Here is a 22,386-nt window from a genome sequence, read left to right as displayed (position 1 = left end):
ATGCGGAGCTTGAGAGCATCAGCATTAGAGCAGGAATGAGCAGAGTGTGGGCTTTGCTCGCTGACCTAAGTGAAAACACTTGTTCAATCCATGGTAGAAATTGCTGTTTATTAGAAAAAAAATCATAAATAAAATAATTTCATCTTGCAATTTACATTTTGCAGCTCAGGAGCAGGTGGAAAAAAAAAAAAAAACCAACAACAAAACACTAGGAGCTCTAAAACGGCTATAAGCCTTACCCAGAGGTTTGTTTGCCATGCAAATCGAAAGCTCCAGATTTGTCCCTGTCCTTCCACTACTCAGCTCCCACCCCAAACAACAGCCCAACTAAGTTCCCAGGGACCATCTGATGAACAGCAAGGGAATAGAAATTGGAAAAAATAAAATCAGAGAGGAAGTTTAACAGAAGGAGGCACGCTCTCCATCATGGATACAGAGAAAATCCTCCCTGTGAGCACTCCTGCCCCGAGCGCATCCCTGCCACCGCCACCCTGGCTGGGCTCAGCCCCCCGTGCCTCTCTGCATCTTGACAAGGGTGCAATGAGTTTGTCAGATCTGGGAAATGGCTCACGGAGCCCTCGCCCTGCTGAGCTCCCCGGGTCCCCCGGCATCCAGTGTCTGGTCCAGCCTGGCCGCAGCACTTGTTTCCTGCAAGCAGGGGTAGGGATATGGAATAGAGGGGTTAGGAGGAACAGACAGTTCCCGGTCAGTGCATTCCTACCACCACCAGTCACAGTCTGGTTCCCTAATAATGCCTCTGATAAGGAAGCTGGAATCCCTTTTAACTTCTGATCCCCTTAGAGATAAGTCGGTTTAGACATAAACAAGTGCCTCTGTCACCAGCAGCTCTCAGAAACGCAGCTGCGAGACCTCGTGGTGAAGTCCGAGTGAGGTCCCACTGCTGCTCCCGGGGGACTTGCTCAGGCAGCTGCATCCCCATCTGGAGGGAGAGGAGGATGAGTTACTTTTCCTCCCCTGTAAAGGTCTCCTGCGTGACTCCATAGGCTTTTTTGGGGGGGAGGAGAGAGGAAAACATGTAAAAATAAGGCATGATGTCTTTCAAACATTACCGGGTTTTGAGGTGAAGTGAAGTCACCTTCCTGCTCTGCTTTTCTCCACGGGGCCCTTGAGATCATTTTTTACCCAAATCAGGCAAAACTAGAGCAGAACCGTGCTGAGAAAAGCATTTCTCTCAGGCCTGGGCGCTGCTTGCAGGTGGGAGGAGGGTGAGGGCAGCCAGTCCGTCCAACGGCACAGGCGGGGTGCCCGGCTCGCTGGGGACCCCAGCCAGGGTACGGGCACGGGGCTGGCACCCAAACCCTGGCAGCAAAGCACTAAGCTCAGCACATGGCTGCTCAGCCACAGAGCAAAGAGCCCGGTCCCTAACACCAGCAGAGACGGGACGGCAGGAGCTGGCACTGTTTGATTTAACCTTTCCCTGGGTTATCGCATCTTCCCTTCAAGGGACTGCCCTTTGAGTAGAGTTCCTGGCTTCTCTCTCCTCCTCTCAGCACCCCGATCAGACCAGGTTGTCTCAGCCTCCAGACGGTCCCCCTTCCATGGGTTTAAGCCTCTCCGGTGTCACTGTCCCCTCTGACTTCTCCTACAGCTCGTCGTCCGACAGGATCAGAACTCTCTTCTCGATGTTTTTGCTCTTTCTGCCGCTCGCTCCCTCCGCCTTGGAGGCCACGTGCCCGTTCTCGCCCGGCGCTTTGTGCTCTGCCTCCTGCATGGACTGCTGGGTGTACTGCTGGTACGTGGGCGAGAAGTTGTGGATGGCATCCTGCACGATGTCCTGAGGGCTCATGGTCTCCTTCAGCCCGCTCGAGATGCTCTGCATCGGGGCGAGGTTTGCTGAAAAACAGGGAGAGCAGGAGGGTGATGGGACAGCAGATGAGCAACAGCCCGAGTGCTCTGAGGCTGCAGTGACGCTTTTCCTTAGATGAAAGAAGGAAGAGGAGAGGAAGAGCTACCTGTTGTGTTTTCTTTCTTCTCCCTGTACACCTGGCAGGTAAACGCGTAGCGCAGGGCAATGGAAGCAAAGAGCATCTCAATGCAGATGATGAAGTTCTGGTAGCCAGCAGCCACTGTCCCAGCTCCCACCTCCTTCCCGTCTATGATCTGAACTTCGGGGATCACCCCGCATTTCTCCAGGATTGCCAGCAGCGTCCCTGCGCAGGGGAAGGGAGAGGGATCAGCTCTGGTCCCGCACCCCTGGGCTGCGTGGTGCTGCGAGAGGAGGAGGGTGGGGGACCCACCTTGCCAGAAGGAGAGGAAGATGACGGCCTTGATGGTGATGAACTTGAGGACCGGCTCAAAGGGGCGCAGCAGGTCCATGGTGGCGAAGTAGAAGAGGAAGAGGGCGTAAAGCGCCAGGCTGACGGAGAAGTTGTAGATGATGGTGATGTAGAGGTAGCCGCTTCGGACACTGCGGGGAGAGAGCAGGCTGCTGCAGCGAGCGCAGCCAGAGGCACAGGGGGAAGAAGGGGAGCAGGGGGTGGGAGGTGCTTTGCCATGGAGGGCAGCCCAGCTGGGGAAGGAGAATGGGAAGTGGGGGAGCAGGGGCTGCTGACGCTTTCTCTCTCTTGTGTGACTGTATGATGGCCCCTGAGCGTTTCATCCCCATCTCATCTGTGGTCAGTGAGTCTCCGTTCCTGGGCGCTTTGGGCTCCTTGTGGCCTTGCTGCCTGGGGAGGGCTGGCAGGTCACCCCGTCCCCTCTGTCCCCTGCGATGGGGCAGGGACCCAGCCTGTTCCCTTCCCCCAGCAGAGGCCGGTGCCTCCTCCCCAGCCCCACCCAGCATCCTCACTTGAAGTCCCCGTCGTGGTACTTCCCGAACGCCTGCAGGATGATGGTGACGATGGCCATGAGAGGTTTCACGATGCAGAACTGCAGCGTGGCCTGCACAAGGGAGAGACACCGTGCACTCAGGGCCATCCTGCCCCCCCCAGCCCCACCACAGCCAAGCCCCCTGCTCCCAGGACACAGGGGCGAGCAATTCTCCATCTCTGGAGCGACCAGCGCTGCGGGCTGAGATCAGCACCAGCAGACAGGAGGGAGCAGGGCTGTGCCCCCGAGCGCTCACAAACAGCAGCGTAGCCACGCCGAGGCAGACGACTGGCTGGCTCAGGGACAGACCAGTGCCAGGATTTATCCCTGCAGCGCAGCCCTGGGCAGTGAGGGAGCCGTCCAGCTAACCTGGGACTGGACAGAGATAAAAATCTCAGCTCTGCAGTGGGAGGAGACCCTGACTCAGCAGTGAGTCAGAGGCAAGGACAGTGAGCGCTGCGCTCTGCTGCTGGCCAGGTGCCGGCAGAGCTGCTCCCTCGGAGGAAAAAAAATGAGCATCTCGGGTAAGATTTCTCCTTGGGTAAGGAACCCACTGAGACGCAGCCAGGAGAGCCCTCGTCCCTTGCTGCGGAGGGGAGCGGAGGCGATGCCCCCCGCCGGGTGCCCACCTGCTTGCAGAAGCGCAGGAACCCGATGGAGTAGGACATGCCCTGAAGGCAGCAGGTCCCGTAGAAGCAGCTGGACCTGGAAGTAGAAGCCGAGGAGATGCCGTTGGGGTAGCTGGATGGGGGAAGTGGGTGAGGAAAGGCTGAGGAGCTCGTGGTGCGCCACCACTTACGCAATGGGCTTCCCTCGGATCTCCGTCATGATGGTGCTCTCCCCACCGAGGTACTCAAAGCACAGGCTTAGGAAGCTGTAAATCACGAAAGCTGGCAAGGCAAGGGCAGGCACGATCAGCAGGGCTGGTGGAGGTGCAGGGGGTTCTTACATTTCCCATCCCTCCCTGCTCAGACGTCCTCTCATCCACCCCGGCACAGCACCAGGGTTTGGGACTCCGGTCCAGGTAGGTGGGAGGCCACCAGCAGGCCAAATCCATCTGAGCCAGATGCGCCGTGCCACGTGTACAGGGTAAGTGTGTTTTGCTGCAGACGCAGGAGCTCTGCTGTGTACACACAGCCCCTGCACGCAGAGCACGTGGTGGCACTTGTGTGTCCCAGCAGTGCCCAAAGAGCCGGCCCTTGTGCGCACCCAGACAAGCCCAGGAGCCTTGCAATGGCCAGAGCCCTTCATGGAAGGACCTCAGCAATGCCAAGGGGTAGCACAAGAAGCTGGTGGGCAGCAAGGAGCAGACCCTGCACAGTTTTCTTGGACAGCCCCACCACTTTTTGTTTCACGCTCTCTTGCTCCAAACCTGAAGTATTACACGTGCCCTGGGGGGAAGCAACCCGGTGCAACGGCAACCTCAGCTCTCAACAGTTCCCCTTGCACCTCAAAACATCCCGACTCCCCAGTTTCTTAGGTAAGTGTACCTTTAGAAAAACTGCATTGCTACCTCAAAGGCAGCCAGAAAACCCTTCCTGGGAACATGACCAGATGCTGGGCTCCCTCTGAGCCTGCAGGTGTCTGCCCGTGGGCCGCCTCTCTCTCCCTGCTGCTGATGGGGAAGGAAGGGGGAAACCTCCACGTGGAGGAAGGAGAGTCGGAAGTGAAAACGGTGGAGATCTGGCACTGCATGCAACCCAGGCTGCTCCAGAGACGTGGGTCAGGGGGAGGAGAGTCCTGCTTTGCCGTCAGCATCCCTGCCAAGGTGGCTGCCCTGCGCTCACCTTCGTAGCAGTCGCGCACCGAGTCGAAGTAGACGTAGTACTGGTGGCTGCCGAGGAGGAGGAGGCTGAGCCAGGAGTCGAAGGCGTAGATGGGCACGATGAAGAGGATGCGGATGATGTAGCGCTGCTCCTTGGGGACGGTGTAGTTCCGGAGGTGCGTGTAGATCTGCAGAGGAGAGCGTGCCCGTTGCACGCAGCGATGGCAGAGCCTGAGCTGAAGCTGGCTCTCAGAAGCAGTGGCTCACCCCAGGGCAGCCCCCAGCAGCACGGATCTAAAATCAGCAGCAGCACCCCAAAACGTGCCCGCTGGCGGGGTGCTGCAAGGCTGCGTGCCCCAAAGGCGCAGGCCTGTGGCGCTGGAGGAGACACGTGCTGGAGCTCCCCGCTGGGAGCTGCCTGCGGGCGCTGCTGATGCCCTGCGCCTCTCCCAGCTCCAGCAGCACGCGGGCAAAGTCCACGCTCCCGAGGCAGAGATATCCCCTGCAGCCCCAGGAGGAAATACCCACCCGGGGCGATGGTTTGCAGCGAGCTTGGTGCCAGTCGATAGCTTTGCCCCAGCGTTACCGCAGAGCCGCGGCTCCGTCCCGCCCGTACCTGGTGGAAGGTGATGATGAGCGCCGACCAGACGAAGATGCCGGAGATGACCTGTGCTGCCGTGGTGGTCAGGAAGAGCTGCTGGCCGTCCTGGGAGTCGTTGTGGGCGGTCATCAGCATGGCGAGGGCTGGGGAAGGGGTGGCCGAGGCCAGCCTGGTCACCGTGCTGGGCCCTGGGGAGCCGGGTGGCGTGGGAGAGGGCACGGCCCGGGTGGCATTACTCATCTGCGGGAGGGAGAGGCACGGGGAGTGGTGCAGGATGGAGGTAAGCTGGGGAGGGGGAAGGTCCCAGCAGGTTTCCCGGCCCACGCAGCGTGGGCAAACTGCCTGTGAGTTTTTCTCCTCCCCAGGCCTTTTCCAGCAGGTCCCTCACCCAAGCCAGCCGATTCACCGTGGCCAGGGCTGCTTCCAGCAGGACAACGCAAACGTCCTTCAAGAGCGGACCCTTGTGTCTCCAAGGGGGTGTCTCCGCTCCCTGTGTCCCCTGAAATGTCTGCTTTTCCCCACCTGCCTTGCTCCTTCTGGTTTCCTCAGGGAAAGATCTGCCCATGTTTGTGCTCCTGGGAGCACACTTGTGGCTCAGGACCTTTTTTCACCAGGCGCCAGAGACTTAAGGCTTAAAATTACCCCCATTCAGCCCCTTAACAAGAAGCCATCAGGCCCCTGACATCCCTGCAGACAGTGCATGCACATCATCACCTCCCTGGGAGTCCGGAGAACACCAAGACCCTTGTGGTGTCATTCCCCCCCCCCCTGAAATTTGTCTCCTTTCCTCATGAGTGACATGCTAGGGGCAAACCCCAGGGTTTACCAAGGGGCTGGACATTTGGCATCGCCATCACTTGACGTTCAGCCAGGGAGCAAGCCTCATTCTTTTTGGGATCTTGGGGGTCCTGGTGGAGTTTCGGGGATGTGGGAGCACTCCTGCATCCTCACAGCATCCTCGTGGGCAGCTCTGCCCTCCCCGAAGCCGCTCGCCCCAAGCACTCCCAGCACAGAGGGTGGCCGGGACACGCAGGGCGCTGTGTACCCTGCAGCTCCAAACAGCAAGGACCAACCTAATAATACGCTTTTATTTATAGGGCAGCATCATATCTCAAGGCCAACAGATGCACAAACTGTCGTGTTTGGCCTCTCTTTGTGCTAATCTATGGAAAGCTGCTTTTTCCCCAAGTATAACAATAGCGGTTTAAAAAACAGCAGCGAGCGGAGCTCTACCAACACAGGCACTCCTCGGCGTGCTGGTAATAAACAAAGATTTTAGCTGCTCGGTAACTATCACCCAGAGGAAAACCTGTAAGCACGGACTGGCGAGAGGCAGGAAAATATCTGCTCTCGATAAGCCTGCTAGGGAATGACCTCGATCCACTTAAAACACAAAAACCAACCCAAAGCCGGAGCTCGCCTGGCTCGCCCTCTCCCCGAACCCCAAGCTGGTAGGAGAGGAAACCCAGCTGGTGTCAGATCAACAGCCCTAAAAATACCTCCCGCCGCCTGTAAGCGGAGATGCTCGGGGCGGGCTGGGTGGCCGCGGGCTGGCGAGGTCCCAAGGGCTCGTCCCGGCGTACCTGCGGCGGGGCGGCCGGCCGACGGCTCACGGAGGCGGCGGGAGCCGGGGTTTTTTGCTCCGTGCAGCCGTGGTGACCCTGCCCCGGCCAGCAGGAAGCAGGATCCCGGGGAGGGATCTGTTCTTTGGACAGAGCGGACCTGCCTTGTAAACATTAACTGGAGGCCGGGGAGAGCTGGAGGCGTAGGGAGGAGGGAGAGAGATGAGCTGGGCCCCCTTCCCTGCAGTCCCCCGTGCTTTTTGGGGATGCCCTGCGACAGGTTTGGCAGTGCTTACCCTCTGCCCAAGCTTTGTGCTTGGGCAGGGCACGATCCGGCTCCCTTCCTGATCGCTAGACCCATTTATTCTGTTCTCAGCCCGGCGCTGTGCCGCGGATGCTGGGCCCAGGCCATGCTGCCTCCTATTAGCTTTCACAGCCCGGCTGCGGAGCAAGCACCACGGCACCAGCAGCCGGCCTTGGCAGGCTCTCCCGTGTTGTAAAACTCTTAGCACGTCGGAGCAAGTCATTAAAAACAAAAGCCTCCGTGCCACTCGGAGCCAGGGCTCCCAGCTCCTGGTAATCAGATCCCGGCCGTGCAAGGTAGCCGGGCAATTCAATGCAGCCGAGGGCCCGTTTGCTTCCAAAACAAAGGCAGCCAGGAGGTGCGAGGGTAATTCCAGCTCCAAAACTCAGCTCAACGGGACGGCGCTAGTGCCGCGTCCAGCCGGGCTGTGCTCAGACGCAGACACCTGCCCTGCACAGCCCCCCTGCGATTTGGGGATGCTGAGGGAGTGCTGAGCCAAAAAAAACCCACAACAGGCAGTGACACCTTTCTTGGGGCAGACCACCTGCAGGATCTTGTTGTCCGGGATCCCCCTCGCACGACAGGCTGCTGGATCCTTCCCCAGCTGCCTGCAGCCGGGACGCCTTGCAGAACGCAAACACCACCCTGGCGGCAGCCCTGTGGGGCAGGGACAGCCAGGAAGGGAGCAGAAGCCCCCGCGGCCCCCGCCAGGAGCAATACCTCCAGCACGTGCCCATAAATAAGGCAGAGCAGCACCGAGCCTTCCTCAAAGCCCACCCGGAGCAGTGTGTGATGCACGCACAGGGCTCCTGCTGCAGGCTCTTCCCTGCCACCTGCACCCACAGGTGCTGGGGGACGATGGCTGGGGCAGCCTCTGCTCCGCTGGGGGAGCCCCAGCAGCCCACCGGGACCCCCAGCAGCCCACCAGGACCCCCCTCCCGATCCCAGGGCCCCACTCACCCTGCGGGGCTCCTCCGGGAGCCGGCCTCGGCTGCCTCCTGCCGTGCACCTGCCTCCGCATCCCCTGCGCCCTCCTCCACCACAAGACTCCTCCTCCGGGCACCTTCCCAGCTGGGCACCCTCACCTCGCCAGCCCCGCGCACCCTCACCAGCCCCGGGGGGCTCAGTCCCAGCCCTCTGCCCCTTCCCTGGGCCCCAGGGTGGCTGGAGCAGCAGGTAGGGCTTTGCCTCCTGCGGAAAAGCTGCCAAACGTACCTTTCCAGTCCGCCCCACTTGGCACCCACGCCCGGAAAGCAAACACGGAAGGCTCCGGTGCTGCTGCCCCACGAGCGGCCCGTGGCTGTGGGTGAGCGCCGTGCCGCCTGCCCGGGCAGCAAAGACGGTTCTCCTTGCAGTTGGGAGTTAATCTTTCCTGGAGGATAACGATGACTAAAAGGCAGACATCTGGTTGTACAAGCAGCCAGGCTCGCGTGGCTGTTTTTTGGGGGCAGGCCTTCCCCCAGCTTTACTGCAGATAAGAGAGCAAAGTCGAAGGGCCAACTGCTCGTGGTCTGATTTATCACCCGTAGGAAGGCAGCCAGATAAGTCTGTTGTGGCTCTGAGCATCAAATGGGAGAGATTGCCACGTCCTTTCTTTGCCTGCCACTGTGTGCAGACCTGGTGGCAAAGAGAACCAGGAAATTACGGTGGTTAACCTGTGGTTGGCTTTCAGGTAGCGACACTCAAAGTCTTCAGGGCACAGCAGCGGTGTGCTGACGTTATCACCACAGTGGAAGATGTGATTTACATTCAATTTGCTGATTAACATACACTTTCCACGAGTTGCTGGACCCACAGACACCGTAGGAGTACCACGAACCAGGAAATACACTGAATTTTGTAATGGAAAAGAATCTCTATTAGCAAACCAGGATCAGCATTAACAAATTCCACATGCCTCTCTCAGCCCTCCTGGAGCAAGAACATAAAAAGTGTAAAAGAGAAAATTTGGAGTTCTGACAGATGCAAATCTTTGATTCTTGGAAGCACAGTTTGGAAAACTATTTTTAGATGAAATTTCTTGTCAAGGGCAGCTGCAAGCCTGCAGCTTTTGAATGTACTTTTAAAAAACCTTTCATTTCTCATTATCCTTTAAATATTGTAAATAACCCTTACTACACAGAGGGAGTCCTTTTGAAGTTCGTTTTCTGCTTTTCTACCTTTAGGGGATCTTTTAGCAACAGAAATGATCCTGCAACTGGATCTACACAGGGAACGGCTGTGCTAGTATCAGTGGTTCCTAACACAACACAGGTCTTTCCTGCCCAGAATTTAAATACAAGACCTGGCCTCTGTCTACTCAGTCAAGTTCATAAGTGACAAAAGTGTGTAATAGCTTACTTAAAAATTTACTACTTAGTGTTAATTGTTCAAAGAAAAGGTAAAAACAAACGTGCTTTCCAGGCAAATAGCAAAAGTTGGACTATTAAGTGTTGCATTTACTCACATGACTTCATGTAACACCACTTTTTTTCAACGGACTTGGCAGACACACCGCTGTGTAACCCCCACAAGTCCTTCTGACCTCACGTCTCCTCTGACAGGTGCTTTAGAAAAGGGGCAGCTTGCTGCGGGTGGTCCAGAGCTACGCACATGGTGCCTCTCTAAAACGCTGATAACACATGATAGGTAAACAGCCAATATTTTGTCTTTTTTTTCACCACTAATTCGGGTTCCTTTCTGCCATCCTGACATCAGCTTTCACAAACTTTGAACAGCGTGATTATCTACCTCTTTAAAATTTGACTGAAAGTAAAGAATGGGTTCAGAAAACATCAGGAAGGGCCTGACATACAGACAAAAGCAGTCATATAGGAGTCATTTCCTTAAAAAAAACAGTCAAGAAAGTCTTTCCTATTATGCAACTGCTGCTGATTTGTTACCGAGGCTCGTATTTCAATTGAAGTGATTTTCACAGAGTAAGAAAGAAAACACATAAAATTAGATTCATCAATGTTTCTTTTATTCACTCTGCACTGGGTGTTCCCCTTTGCGGTACACTGTAGCTACAGAGCTTGGCATCTATCACTCCTCAGGACACACATGCAGAGCCACGTTTCCCAAATATACAACCCACCCAAAGTGATAAAAATAAAATTTCTCTTGTATGTCGAGACAATTGTGCTTGTCTCATCACTGACTATATGGACTGCAAACCTGTCACAGTAATAAAACCCACAAACGTTCTACACAGTAGAGAAAAATTCATCAAATTCCTCAGTATGTCCAAAACCAGCACAAAGACATTCCATCATTTTCATTTTTTGTCCTTTTAAAAAAGTGGTGATGAGTCATGGACTCAAGATCATTTCCTTGAATCCAGATGGTACAACTTCACCACACTTGGCAACTTCGGATCACTTCCCGTAGAGCTTGTATTCCTTCCATGGTCTTGTCTTTTAAAGCCATGGCGAGAAGAACAGGTTTGTTCCCAGCTTCCTGAGACACGAACGCCACCAGGTTTTTGGCACAAACATGGACGAGGGGCTGAAAAGCAAAGGTATACAGATGTGTACTCTTACAGCTGGGAGAGCCCTCATACGTGCGTTACGAGAGGAAGAGTCTTGCAATGACTCGTTTGTGGAGCACACAGAGAACCTGTCTATACTGGACTCAGACTGAACATCAGTTTGCTGAACAGTTCCAGCATGATTAGAAACAGACACGCAACTTGGCTGGTCAGCAAAGCCAAGCCATGGCACAGGACATTTTAGAAAGCACTTTCCCAACTATCTTAAAATGGAAGAGTTTGGACCTGAGAGTGACAGATGCTCAACCCACCCTAAAACAACTTAACAGGAGTTGCACTTGAATTAAGTTTTGCACCAGTTTGGAAAATCTGGAAAGCTGGTGCGGAGAGTCTTTTCTTCTGCTATTGTCTTGTAGAAAGACAGAGAAGAAAGCTGTCTTGTTTTCTGCAATTCTTAGAGATCTCAAAGTGGTGTTATATACACAGTCTTTGCATGCCATGTTTTACACATGTATTTCTGATTTTAATAGAATAATGAAAAACAGAAATAAATGGTGAGGCCGAAGCAAAGAAAAGGGATATAATCATTTTAATGATTTTTTTTTGAACAACAATGTCCAGCTTGTCTAGGTTTTATTGACACCATCGTTATGTATTTATTAAAAGGCTGAGCTTGCTTGATTTTAGCTATCATTGTGTGTTGGAAGCATGTACCATCCCAAATGGGGATGTGAATAACAAGCAGGAAACCAGCAAACTAAAAAACCTTTTCTTAAAGTTTAGATTGATTAAGTTGGTAAAATTATTTAAAAATACTATGTAACCAAGTATACAAAGGCACTTCCCATCTCCAAAGTAAAAGACAAAAAACAGATTGAAGGTGGTGCTGTTCAGAATTAGCAGATGTCACACCTAGCAAAACAAAGGTTCTCCCATCTAGGAGAGACAGCTATTATTGAAGAACGAGAACTCCATAATGAGAAGCTGCAGACAGAATTGGGAACCTGTGTTGCTAGAGTTTTTCTAGTTTAGGCTAGTAAGTAATATTTGACAGCTCCAGTCCTGATGGAAAGCCTCATAATTTTGTAGCTCTATAACTTTTTGTTTTAATGCTTGACTAGTTGACGCTTTGCGAAATACGTTTCCTTCTGCTTTCTCTCCAGCTTTGTGAAATAGTCGATAAAAATTCATTTTGTTGAAGCAAAACAAATTAAACTTTATCAAGGGCAGGTGCTGGCAAGCACACTTGGGAGAGGGCAACTAAAGTCCATTATGGGGCTGGCATGTGTGGGGGTTGGGGGGAAGAGAAGAGACTTGAAAAGTTAAATTTGTTGGAACTGAAACCCAGAAAAGGTTATCGAAGGCCATATGTTTGATCTTGCAACCTTTAAATCAACACCAGCTGTATCAAACCTGCCATAAACACTGCAAAGCAACCTATATCCTGTAGGATACAAAATACCAGACCCCCAAACCACTCAGTTAGTTAAACTTATGCTGAAGAACAGATAAATGTGCATATTTTTCTGATGAACCCCTCTTCCTTCGGAACAGATTTTTACATTAATTTTACCACTATGCAAACACCGCTTAACTACAGTGATTCATCAACTCCCTGGCAACTGGTGCAGCCCCACCTACTACATTTCCCCCTCTGCCTTGGTGCCAGCGTGCTGTGCATCTGTTCTTACCTCATCCTTGCCCAGTAGCACTTTTGTGGTGAGCGAAGGCCTGCCAATGTTGTCGCCTATTGTGTTGGGGTCCACATAGACGAGCGTCCCCAGCTTGCCATACTGCGTTACCACCACAAGAATGGAGTTGGAGAACGCCGTGCACACCACCTCCGTGGGGACCCCGTGTACCACTTCCTCTCGCTGCTTTGACGTCACGATGGGATTTGCTGCCATTGCTGCAGAAAACAATAACATAACATTAGATTAAAAACACGGACCACAGGCTATAAAAAGCCGAAATCCTTTCATTCACTTGGTAGACCGAGGTTAAGTTGATTTCAGAGCATAACAGCACCCAGAGGTGTAGGCGAAGCGGTGAGCCTGGACAGGAACAGTTGTCAACACCCAGCGTCCACACGCGCCTCACAGGAAGCTGAAATCCAAGTGCGCCCACACGGACAAGTTGCTGTTTATAGGTTTTCACACTACTTGCGGTTTAACGATGACTGGACCTGTTCCTACCGAGCGCAGCACGAAGCAGAACCGGCCGTACCTCACCGTTACTGCCATTAAGGGGAGACCCCCAAACCCCCGCACCTTGCAGGCCTCAGCACTGGGGGGGCAGGCAAGCAGGCGACAAAAACACTGACAATAACTACCCAAAACTATGTATTTTTTTAGGATGCCCCCCCCATCACATCTCTCAGAGAAGAGGGGAGCGGAGCTGCGCCCCCACAGGCCCCTCGCTGCGGGAGGTGCCCGCCATCCCCTCACCCCTCCCCGGGCTCAGCCTGAGCACAGACCCCGCTCCGCCGCCCCTACCCTCCTCAGGCCTCGCTGCCGCCGCCGTTCTCCGCCCGGGCCCGCCCAGCCACGACAGAAGCGGCGCCTTTCCCCTCCCTCCAGCCGCCCGCGGCGCGGGGAGATGGCGCAGGGCCGCCGCCATCGCCGCTGCCGTCCCCTCAGCGCGGGGCCGCCATTAGCCGGCCGCCCGCTCAGGGCGGCGCCATCTGCAGCGCCCCCCTCGCTCCCCTCACGGGCAGCTCCCCCCCCCTCTCCAAGCCCTCTTCGGGTGTTTTCTGCTCGTTTTTCGCTGAAAATCGCGGCTGAAAATGTAGAAGGGAGTGGGGTGTGCCCGTCCGTGACTGCCCTGCGTGTGTGGCTGGACGGGGTTGACCTGGTGGCAGGAGGGAGGCCGCTAAATTTTTTTAATTTTATTATTATTATTTTTTTTCTTTCAGTTTTTACCCACGGTGTGTCTGTGCCCAGCAGCTGGGTGTTGCTGTGTAGTGCTGGGTGGTTGAGGCATGCAGGGCAGCTCAGCAAAGGGGACGCATTCTGTCACAGAGCCTTTGGTTTTGGGCTATCCATCCTCTCACGGCCACCTTCACTTGGGTCCTGTCCTCCTCCGGCACCAGTGGGACGCCTGGGTTCACTGCTGATGGGACAAACAGGATAGTTTTCACCACTAAAATACTCTTCAACCCGTGCCCCCTTTGCTCTTGGTTCCTGAGCAAAATGCATATGGCTCGAGCAAGTAGCTCCTGCCCACCTGTGCTATAATGGGAGATAACGGCATGTATGTGAAGCATGCAAAAAGATATTTATATACTATGAGCAATTCATACAAACATTTAATTTCTGTTACATCCATACAGTTATTTTAGTGCTAATTAGGATTTTTCTCCTTTCCTCCTTTGAATTGCTAGTACTTATGAGTAACAATTTTGGCCGATTTATACAAATCTCTGGAAACTGGGTTTTCTCGGAGATTTGCAACTTTCTGGACTTCTGCATTTGCTGTGCACAATGCATCTAAAATACATCTAAACTTTCATTTCTACTTGTTAGCTGTTCTTTACCATTCCTCATACCAGAACCAGACACAAAATATCCCAGCTATGGCTGCAGGAAAAACAGCCTGAATGCTGGGTTACCTCTTCAGACGATCACTCTTCAGGACCTCATATTTTTGTTTTGTATTAAAAGTTTAAGCAAAACTTTTAACTAAATTCTAGGAAGAGCGCATAAACTTTATGCTGAGAATGCTTTAAGGCACCATTAGAGAGCAGCAGAGGTCCACGGAAAAAACTTCTGATAGAGCAGGTTATTGTGGTTAACGCAAAAAGAGAGGCTTGATACCTTTTTGGCACTCTGCACAGTCTGGCAAATAGTCTGTTTTCCAGCACTGCGAAAAACCAGCATTCCTATTTCTTGCCTACCACAATCACTTGAGGCTTTGCCTGTTTGACAGAGATAATAGCAGCTCTTGTCAGTAAGGCCTCCTGACTCATAAAGAAGTTTATTCCTGCTCTACCTTCTCTGGAGAATAATTTTACTTCAGGAAACACAAAGGACCAGATTCTTCCTGCCATCCTTGCCAGACTCCGTTTTATTTTTCACATGGCAGGAGGACAAAGACAGTCCACTGTAGTTCAAACTTACATGGAAACAGCTCTCTCCCTCATACTTCACTGTTTTTAATTAGTTTTGGAGCAAAGAGTTATTTTTAACAGTTTCATTTAATTGGAAATCATGTTTTGGCATGGATATGAGGTAGGATATAGCAAACGCGTGAAGCAGACAGCAAGAGGTAACTGAGCCCTGAATTTTCATCACAAAAAATAAATACATTAAAAAATATATGGATTACTTTTAAGGAGATTTTATTTGTCTGACTGTTATTTGTCTGACTCAGGCAGGGCATGGGGATTTGAGAATGCACACCTTGGTAGATAATGGGACCCTTCCCGTGGGGTCTGCCCGCCTGACCGCCGCCTGCTTCCCATCACGTTCTGGCTGAGAAAGATGTGTGTCTGTACTTACACTCTGGTTATCTATAGCACTTTTCATCCGAAGATCCTTAATCACATTGCAAACATTATTGCATTTAGCTTCATAAACTCTCTTTTGACATACGAGGTTATTAATATACCCCATTTTGCGGTCCGAGGGAAATAAAGAATTGGGAGAGACAGCAGCTGAGAAGCCATCACGTCCTTGGCCAGAGATTGTGCAGGATTCCAGGATCTCTTCTTCCATTCCCAGGCACTGACTGCTGAAGAAACATAAGTCATGCATGTCGCTATCTCAATTACCAGTGAAAATCAATGACTGTGCAGCCAAATACTTCGACAAGAAAAACTACTCATAATACTGCAGTTTTATATCTTTATTATTATTTATTTGAGCAACCTCTTACTACTCTTCTTTTTAAAATGCTTAAGTGCCTGTGTGTAGACTGGAAGCAGTCTGCTTTTTATAATAATCTTTGCATTTATCTGAAGTGATTTTATAGAACAAATGCGTAGGATCCACAGAGCATTAGAAATGTTTCCCACTTCTCTTGAAAACTAGACACACAGTGTTTCAGGACATCCATTAATAATCCCTGCTCTTGGGAGTGCCTAGCTATCAAAGCGCTGGATTGGTTTATTAGTTTACAGGTTATTACTTCTCTAGTTTAGATTTCTCTCTTGTATCTTTTATGATGCAGAATATAGACTGTGAGCTGGAACCTCAGGTTCAGCTGGGCTCTGCTCTGCGCATCCAAGGAGAGAGGAAAGGAATTAGTTTGCTCCCTGATGCAGGAGCTGCTTGGGAATTATTCTGACCCTTGTTATCAATCAGGTACGTGAAGCAGAGCTGCTGTTAAGGGCTCTTGTCTGGCCAGGCAATATCAGAGTGCTCCTCTTCACCGTATCAGCATCACAGCAAGGTCGGGAGGGTGTGAGTGGTGGAGGGTTATGTGCCTGCATGTCACTGCTCCCTCTTTGGGGCGGTTGTGTCAAAGGGGTAAGAGGGATGACAGAAATCCACCTCCTGGCTTTTTCAAGCAGTTCCCACTGCATTTAAATGGAGTCTGACAGAGGCTGTGTCCATGTCCAGAAAATACCACTGAAACGAGAGCCTAGGGAAAGTGGAGGAGCACGTTTGGTGCTGTTCTTGAAGACCAGCTTTAGTATCAGAAGCCTTTTTATCTTGTCTGGATATCTCTGCAGCCAGTTGGGAGAGGCCGTCATGCTTTGATGTGAAGCAGAAGCACACCTTAGAACCTGGCTACCTACAGCTAGGAGTCAAGCCTGCCAGGGCTGAAGCTGGCTGTTGTATTTCCTGGTTTCTAAACCCCAGTCAAGCTTACACGTGACACAGGTATGTGCCTCCTAAACATGACCCAAAGTAAACAGCTTGTGCACGTGGACTGAAACAGGACATCAGGTTTGCAGGGAAACCTGAGGTTAAAATCTGAGTTTGGACATGTCCGGGTTTAGGTGACAGCTGAACAGCACTTTCAGAGTTTCAGTATCATTTCTTATTCTGAGAGACCAGGCCAGGTTATTTGCTTTGTCCTTAAATTTTCTACACAGCTCCCATTGTGTGGGACATCTCCTATTTCATTCATTTGTTGCATAAGTAAGAGGAAGGCTAAGCCAATCAATCAGGCATTGCAGAAGCCCTCTAAGCTATTTACCTGTTGATTGATTAAGCTTTTTTCCTTTTTTTTTTCTTAGTGAAGAATTCAGCCTGAAAAAAAAAAAAACACAAAAACCAACCACACCACCACAATCTTCTAACAAAACAACAACAACAAAAACATAAAGCTCAAAAAACTAATTATTTCTTTTCTGTGTAGTCCTTAGACTGCAGTCAGCTACACATCTGAATTGCTGTATGTGGTTGCATGCCTTAGACTGTCAGGTCATCCTTTTGTCTTTTTTCCTAGCATTTTCAACTTAGTAAGAAAACAATATGGGACTGTTCATTGATGTCTGTGTAAATAGTAACTTCCCATATGCGAACATCAGCGTATTCTCCTGCAAAAGCTCAGTGTGCAGGGTAGGATTTGGAAACATGGCAATAAGCCAGCACACTCTGGCTGGGCCTGGAAACATCTAGGTAGCAATTTGACTAGAGCTCTTTACATATTTTTTTTTTCCAGATTTAGCAAGCTATAAATAGTACTCCAGGCCTTATAGGTCTTTGTTATGCTGTGTCATTTGTGTTTCCTGGGCTGCTGTGCAGAGTGGGGAAGGAGGGCTTGAGATCAATGAGACTGGGATGAGAAATGGGCTTCCTTGGTGCTGGGGGAGAATTTAAGAAAGGGGATACTCCTGAGATTGTAGAACCTGGCACAAGTGAGGCAAGTCACACCTACAGAAGGACTTTGCTGAAAACAGTTTCCTGGGTGCTTAATCTGGAGCAGCAGTTGTTTTCTTATAGTCAGTACCTTGAAAACCAGTGGATCCTACATTTATTTGCAAAAATTATCTGGAAATGACCTCAGCAGCTGCTGAAATGAAAACGACATTCTTGAAATGTGTGAAATACATCCAGAACAGCCCCAGACTACCTAAAGAGCTCCGGCTACCTAAAAGGCTCAAGATTACATCTTGCAGTCTTGGTGGTGCTAACAATAATTTCATCCACAGTATTTATCATGAGATAACAGCTGCCTGTACTGGGCACTGCACCCAGGGGGTACAGAGCGGATCGAGTCATCATGCTGCAAGATTGAGTGTGAGTACTGTTTACATAATTTTCATTTGTCAAATAACAGCCCTACATTGATCATGACCATGACAGTGCCTGTGGATGGTATCATCCATCAACAGATCCACTCTGTGAGCAGCAGAAACTTTGAATTACTGGAATGGCTGAAGAAATTATTTCCACGGATCAGTAAAGACAGCAGTAATTGTCATAAAGCTCACTCCAGTTCGTGCAGGAGTTTTTCAGTTGCTCACGGTGGTCTGTCAAATGAAAGACAGCATGCAAATGGAGTGGATCGTAAAAATAATAATAACATAGCTTCTAAGAACAAAATTCGTCCCACTCTTTGTTGCTGAGAAGTGTGGAGACAAAATAACAACATGACTCTTGCAGAAGCAACAAGAGAATATCAGACTATGGGTATAATACTAATAGCATAGTCGGTTGTATAAATCACTTAATTGTGACAGCAAATTAAATAGTGCCGTTGTCTAGAATTCACCCATAGTTAAAATGATGTGTCTTGATGAGACAAATGCTTTGTGCACCGCCAGTAATATATTAGCTCCTCTTTCAAGTGAGAAAACAATTAAAAACTTGGTTGAAAAGGGCATATTTTCTCTGTGGCCACTGATCCCTTAAACTCTGGAAATAATAAATTGTTTCTAATAGTTGTTCATTATTACGCAGTTGAAAGAGGAAAAATCCATTGTCTCATTATGTTCAAGACAGTTATGAAATTGCATTGGGAATATTTGAAAATATAAGAGGCATATAACCAAATGTTTTCAACTTTGACAATGCATCATCATTTGCAGCTCATAATGCTATTGTTAACTTCGGGAGATATCAGTCAGTGCACGCAGTGGAAAATTAGAATAAATATTTACTTTTAGTTCATATACTGCACAAATAACAGCAAAGTATGCAGTAGTCATGATTGGATTTTGAGGGTCATGTAACAAAAGTTTCAGAATTACAGGAGGTATTCATTTTGCAGAACTTAAATATATGGAAATATTGAGGCATCTCCCGGTGCAGTGAGTAGCTTTATGCCTTGGTAATGCAAAAAATTCAAAATTATTCTGGGTGTTAGGAAATACTCTTGGATACTAGGTGACCATCTGATTTTTAAGTTCTTTACAGATTTTGAAGACAGGGATGGTGGAAATGCCTGGTGTCTGAGTGAACTCTTTTGTAGTTCATTAAATTTTTTTGTCATCTAGTCAAAATTAAAATACTTAGCACAAAACAAACAAACAAAGAAACATTATTTATGCTGTAGATCACCATAAAGAATGAATAACACATTTTTTGGTCTTAAATGTCAGACCTGCATAAAGACATACCATGACAAGGCAAAAGAATGGAGGCAGGCACCCTTTGGTGGGATGTATAAGCTCTCAGATCCCAGTCTCCACCAACTGACGGTGACCTGATTCAGTCTCTGAAAAAAATGTGAGATTTTAAGAAACTGGAAGCCATATTGAAGGACGTAGCTATGACAAAATATTGGAATTGGATCAGTGAAGAATATTGCGATTCAAAAGATTTTGTGAGGCATGTGATTATGCTGCACAAATTTGTATTTAGAAGTGCTTCAGATCCTTGTTATCTCCTTTTCATAACACTTGTAGAATTTTCTGCGTCTGTTTGTGTCCCTAGAGAGTGACAGAATAAATATTTTCTCTTGTAAGCAGATTTGACATTTCAGAAACCTGTAAAAGGTTAAGTCTGTTAAAGCTGAAGTTTAAATAGATAATTTTAACTGACCACATAAAGAATCAACATTAAAATTAAATGAACCAACATTAAAAAAAAAATCAGTATTGAAATTGTTTGTTATTACCATCCTAAGTTATAAACTGAAGTTTGTAATAATGGAATTGTGCCTTTGATATACAGTATACACATACTCCGAGGAGTAAAAATACAGTTATACACTGAGGAAAATATTGTCCCTTATTTCACAAATGCTTTTCTATTTCTGTCCAAGAAACGTAATCATCAAGAAAAGGGGATATGCTGTGAACTTTTAAAATTTCATCTTGGAAATGAGGTCTAAATATTCCAAAAGGAAATCAATGTCATTTCCTACTTTCTCTTATGTGTCTGCAAGAAATGCTCTGCTTCAGTCTTTCTCTGCTCCTCACTTCTGTTTCTCCAGGGGACTCCAGCCTGTTGCTGGTGTTGTTGCTCGTGACTTCATGCAAGTTTCCTTTCCCGTCGCTTCCAAGAGCATTTTGGAACCAGTTTGCCCTGAAACCCTGAGATCAGAGAACGCTGAGAGATTAGGTTTAAACTTGTTAAACTGAATTCGCACTCCTACCACATGATTCTGGCTTGTGCCAGTCCTTCTAATCTCGTTTGGGGTTTAGGATAATTTGTTCAGTAGTGCTGATCAGTTGGAGGTTAATTCAATTGGACTTTGGTTATTTATTCATGCCCGGATTTGCTAAGTGTCACAGCAGATACATGAGGTCTCTGTTACAGTTATGAGACGGCTTCATTAGTGTGACAGAGAGTCCATCTGGATGACTTCTCTTCCTCACTGCAATAACTGGCTGCCAGGGCTTTCTACGGTGGAAAAAAATCCTTACGTAACACCTCCCTTTCATTTGTGTCGTAAGCCTATTGATTACAACTTAAAATACATTCTCTTTTCTGATTGCTGGGATTGCCAATAACCTTTCTCGGGGGTCTCAGCGGTATTCCAGCTCTATATTTGAAATTGATACCAGAATATAAAAGAAAAGTACAAGTGTGTTTTAAAAGCCATTTGTTACTAATAAACTGTTTCATGCAGTATTTTGCTCCTAGAGAATTCCTACTCACTTCAAGGTCCGCTTTCTCCATCGGTGTAATCCTGCCGGCTGCAAGGTGGAACATGGTCAGTCTTCCACACTGTCCAGAATTAACTGCCCCGAAATGGAAGACAGCAAGGAAGATGAAAATTGCATCCTGCTGAAACCTCTGGAGGAGTCTAGGTTGGCAGAATGTTGTTACTCGAACTGGATCGTGGCCAGGACACCGGGATTAATGTTAGCACAAAATGCCACTTGATTGCAAGTGTTCGGATAACCTTGGATGAAAGTTTTATCTGAAAAGAGGCTCTTCTGACAGAATAGGGCTCCCTGATATTGGCTGGGGCTTTGGTTCAGGCTTGACTCAGAGAATTTTTGCTATTTGCTTCAGCAGTTTTTGAATGGGGCAGCTCTTGAATGGTAACAGATCTCCCCTTCACAGCCTGCAGCGCAGCAGATAATTTCCCAGAGAGGACTCCATGCCGCGGACTGATGTCTCATTTTAGACATACTGTGATTAGATGTTTCCTGATATATCATGCAAACATTACAAATGGGAGCCTGAAGGAACGCTTGCTGGGGAAAGGTCCTAAAGATTAGAAGCCAGGAAAATGTTCAATACCAAGAAGGCACTGGGCCAAGCTGAGCTTCTGCGGTCACAGAAAGATGGAAAGGCTACTTACGTCACAGAATTTCTCCCAAGCAAGTGAGACCCAAATTTGCCTCATTCTTATGATATTCTCCTCTCTGAATATTTCTACTGTCAGTCCTGTAGTGCATGTTATGGGTTGGGCGAGCAGAACCAGGTGGTCCCCAGTGGAAGCCTTGATGATTAAGAGCAGCATTAATCAGCATTTCTTCTCTTGCCCTTTTTTTTTTTTTTTTTTTAAATTAAATTTTAAATCTGCGCTGAGGAACAAACATTAACTTTCAAGGAGTGAGAAATGTTCCCACGTTTGGCCTGCTGCAGGAAACCCTGTCACGGTTACACACCGTGAAATATGGTCTCCAACAGAACAACGTTCCCCAAGCCAGCTGGGACCTGCATTACAACGTGGCGTTCTTCGCCAAAGTTTATTCGTTGTTGACTTGGAAGCCCAGCTAGAGCTTCTGAGTGGAGATTTCTACTTATCTACACAGCAATGCAACATGGCTCCCACAGCACCAGCTCCCACCGAGAAGCTGGAGAGAGCAGGGCTAAGAGAAAAATGTGCCAGGACCCGTCTTAGCCACCGGATGAGCGACTTGCTGGGGGGCTTTGGTGTTTCTTGCACCGGTCCTGGTCTCACAGTCCTGCATGGGCAAGAGAAAGCATCCAGGGACAGTGTCATGGGAGCCTGCCGTGAATTACAAAGGGGGCTGTGCCTGCCAAAAGGCAGCGTGTGGTCCCCAGAGACAGGATCCCTGCCTGGAGGAGAGGGAGCGGTGTGAATGCCGTCTTCCTTACAGCTATCTCTGTGCAAACGGAACCACCCTGACACCTCACCTGCATGGGTGGTGAAGCTCTACCACTGAACTTGCTTTGCCATTTGGTTCTGAGGGAAAAACCCATCGCTGCTGTTACGTGGGGTGAATCCAGCCTGGACTGGTTTGTCGGTGGAGCTATTTTTCACCTTACCCAGGCTCCACTGAAGTTTTCTCTCTTCTTCTGTCTCCTCTCCCCCAGCCCAGCCTTCCCATTCCTCTCCTGCAGCAGCTCAGACTTGTATATGAGCCAAGATATGAATCCCTGAGGAATTCACTTCATTTAATATCCCTCTTCCCTGTCTTCATTATTTTTCATTTATAGGGTAACCAGCACCTGAGATGCTCAGTGCTCTCCCTAACTTTGCTTCGAGTAGATAAACTTTTAAATGAAACATTTTCATTCCCCCCTCCTTCTGTTGGAG

General features: G+C 49.5%; 2 protein-coding genes across 5 annotated transcripts; both read right to left on the bottom strand.

The window, feature by feature from the left end:
• Window positions 1-1,016: 1,016 nt before the first annotated feature.
• Window positions 1,017-8,924, bottom strand: TMEM184A (transmembrane protein 184A). Of its 2 annotated transcripts, none has more exons than XM_013176758.3 (9): window positions 8,277-8,924; window positions 5,211-5,435; window positions 4,617-4,782; window positions 3,629-3,719; window positions 3,459-3,534; window positions 2,810-2,901; window positions 2,259-2,428; window positions 1,974-2,171; window positions 1,017-1,854 (listed from the first exon to the last, which is right to left on the bottom strand). In XM_013176758.3, exons 2-9 carry the CDS (start codon window positions 5,433-5,435, stop codon window positions 1,604-1,606), a joined length of 1,269 nt encoding a protein of 422 aa, XP_013032212.1. In that variant the 5' UTR covers window positions 8,277-8,924; the 3' UTR covers window positions 1,017-1,603. The 2 variants fall into 2 exon arrangements, with proteins under 2 accessions (XP_013032212.1, XP_013032211.1); XM_013176757.3 differs by lacking the exon at window positions 8,277-8,924 and adding an exon at window positions 8,022-8,224.
• A 1,077-nt stretch (window positions 8,925-10,001) lies between these two features.
• PSMG3 (proteasome assembly chaperone 3) lies at window positions 10,002-13,198 on the bottom strand. 3 transcript variants are annotated; one of them, XM_048063011.2, is made up of 3 exons: window positions 13,026-13,198; window positions 12,222-12,439; window positions 10,002-10,547 (listed from the first exon to the last, which is right to left on the bottom strand). In XM_048063011.2, the coding sequence occupies exons 1-3, from the start codon at window positions 13,147-13,149 to the stop codon at window positions 10,395-10,397; spliced, it is 495 nt and encodes a 164-aa protein (XP_047918968.1). In that variant the 5' UTR covers window positions 13,150-13,198; the 3' UTR covers window positions 10,002-10,394. The 3 variants fall into 3 exon arrangements, with proteins under 3 accessions (XP_047918968.1, XP_013032215.1, XP_066833479.1); XM_013176761.3 differs by lacking the exon at window positions 13,026-13,198 and adding an exon at window positions 12,559-12,904; XM_066977378.1 differs by lacking the exon at window positions 13,026-13,198 and adding an exon at window positions 12,526-12,903.
• Between the last annotated feature and the right edge of the window lie 9,188 nt (window positions 13,199-22,386).

The sequence above is a fragment of the Anser cygnoides genome, chromosome 15, assembly GCF_040182565.1.
Source record: "Anser cygnoides isolate HZ-2024a breed goose chromosome 15, Taihu_goose_T2T_genome, whole genome shotgun sequence".
Classification (NCBI taxonomy): Eukaryota; Metazoa; Chordata; class Aves; order Anseriformes; family Anatidae; genus Anser; species Anser cygnoides.
This window is presented reverse-complemented; position numbering and strand designations above follow the sequence as displayed.

Bases quoted from the DNA above. Each gene is read 5' to 3' on its own strand.
- TMEM184A (XM_013176758.3), bottom strand. From the start codon at position 5,435: ATGAGTAATGCCACCCGGGCCGTGCCCTCTCCCACGCCACCCGGCTCC. The intron at 3,720-4,616 runs GTGAGCGCAGGG...TTGCCTTGCCAG, and splicing joins GGTGCGCGACTGCTACGAAG to CTTTCGTGATTTACAGCTTC. The intron at 2,172-2,258 runs GTGGGTCCCCCA...TCCCCTGCGCAG, and splicing joins CTTCCTCTCCTTCTGGCAAG to GGACGCTGCTGGCAATCCTG.
- PSMG3 (XM_048063011.2), bottom strand. From the start codon at position 13,149: ATGGCGGCGGCCCTGCGCCATCTCCCCGCGCCGCGGGCGGCTGGAGGG. The intron at 12,440-13,025 runs GTAGGGGCGGCG...TGTTTTCTGCAG, and splicing joins GGCAGCGAGGCCTGAGGAGG to CAATGGCAGCAAATCCCATC. The intron at 10,548-12,221 runs GTAAGAACAGAT...TTTGCTTTTCAG, and splicing joins TGCTACTGGGCAAGGATGAG to CCCCTCGTCCATGTTTGTGC.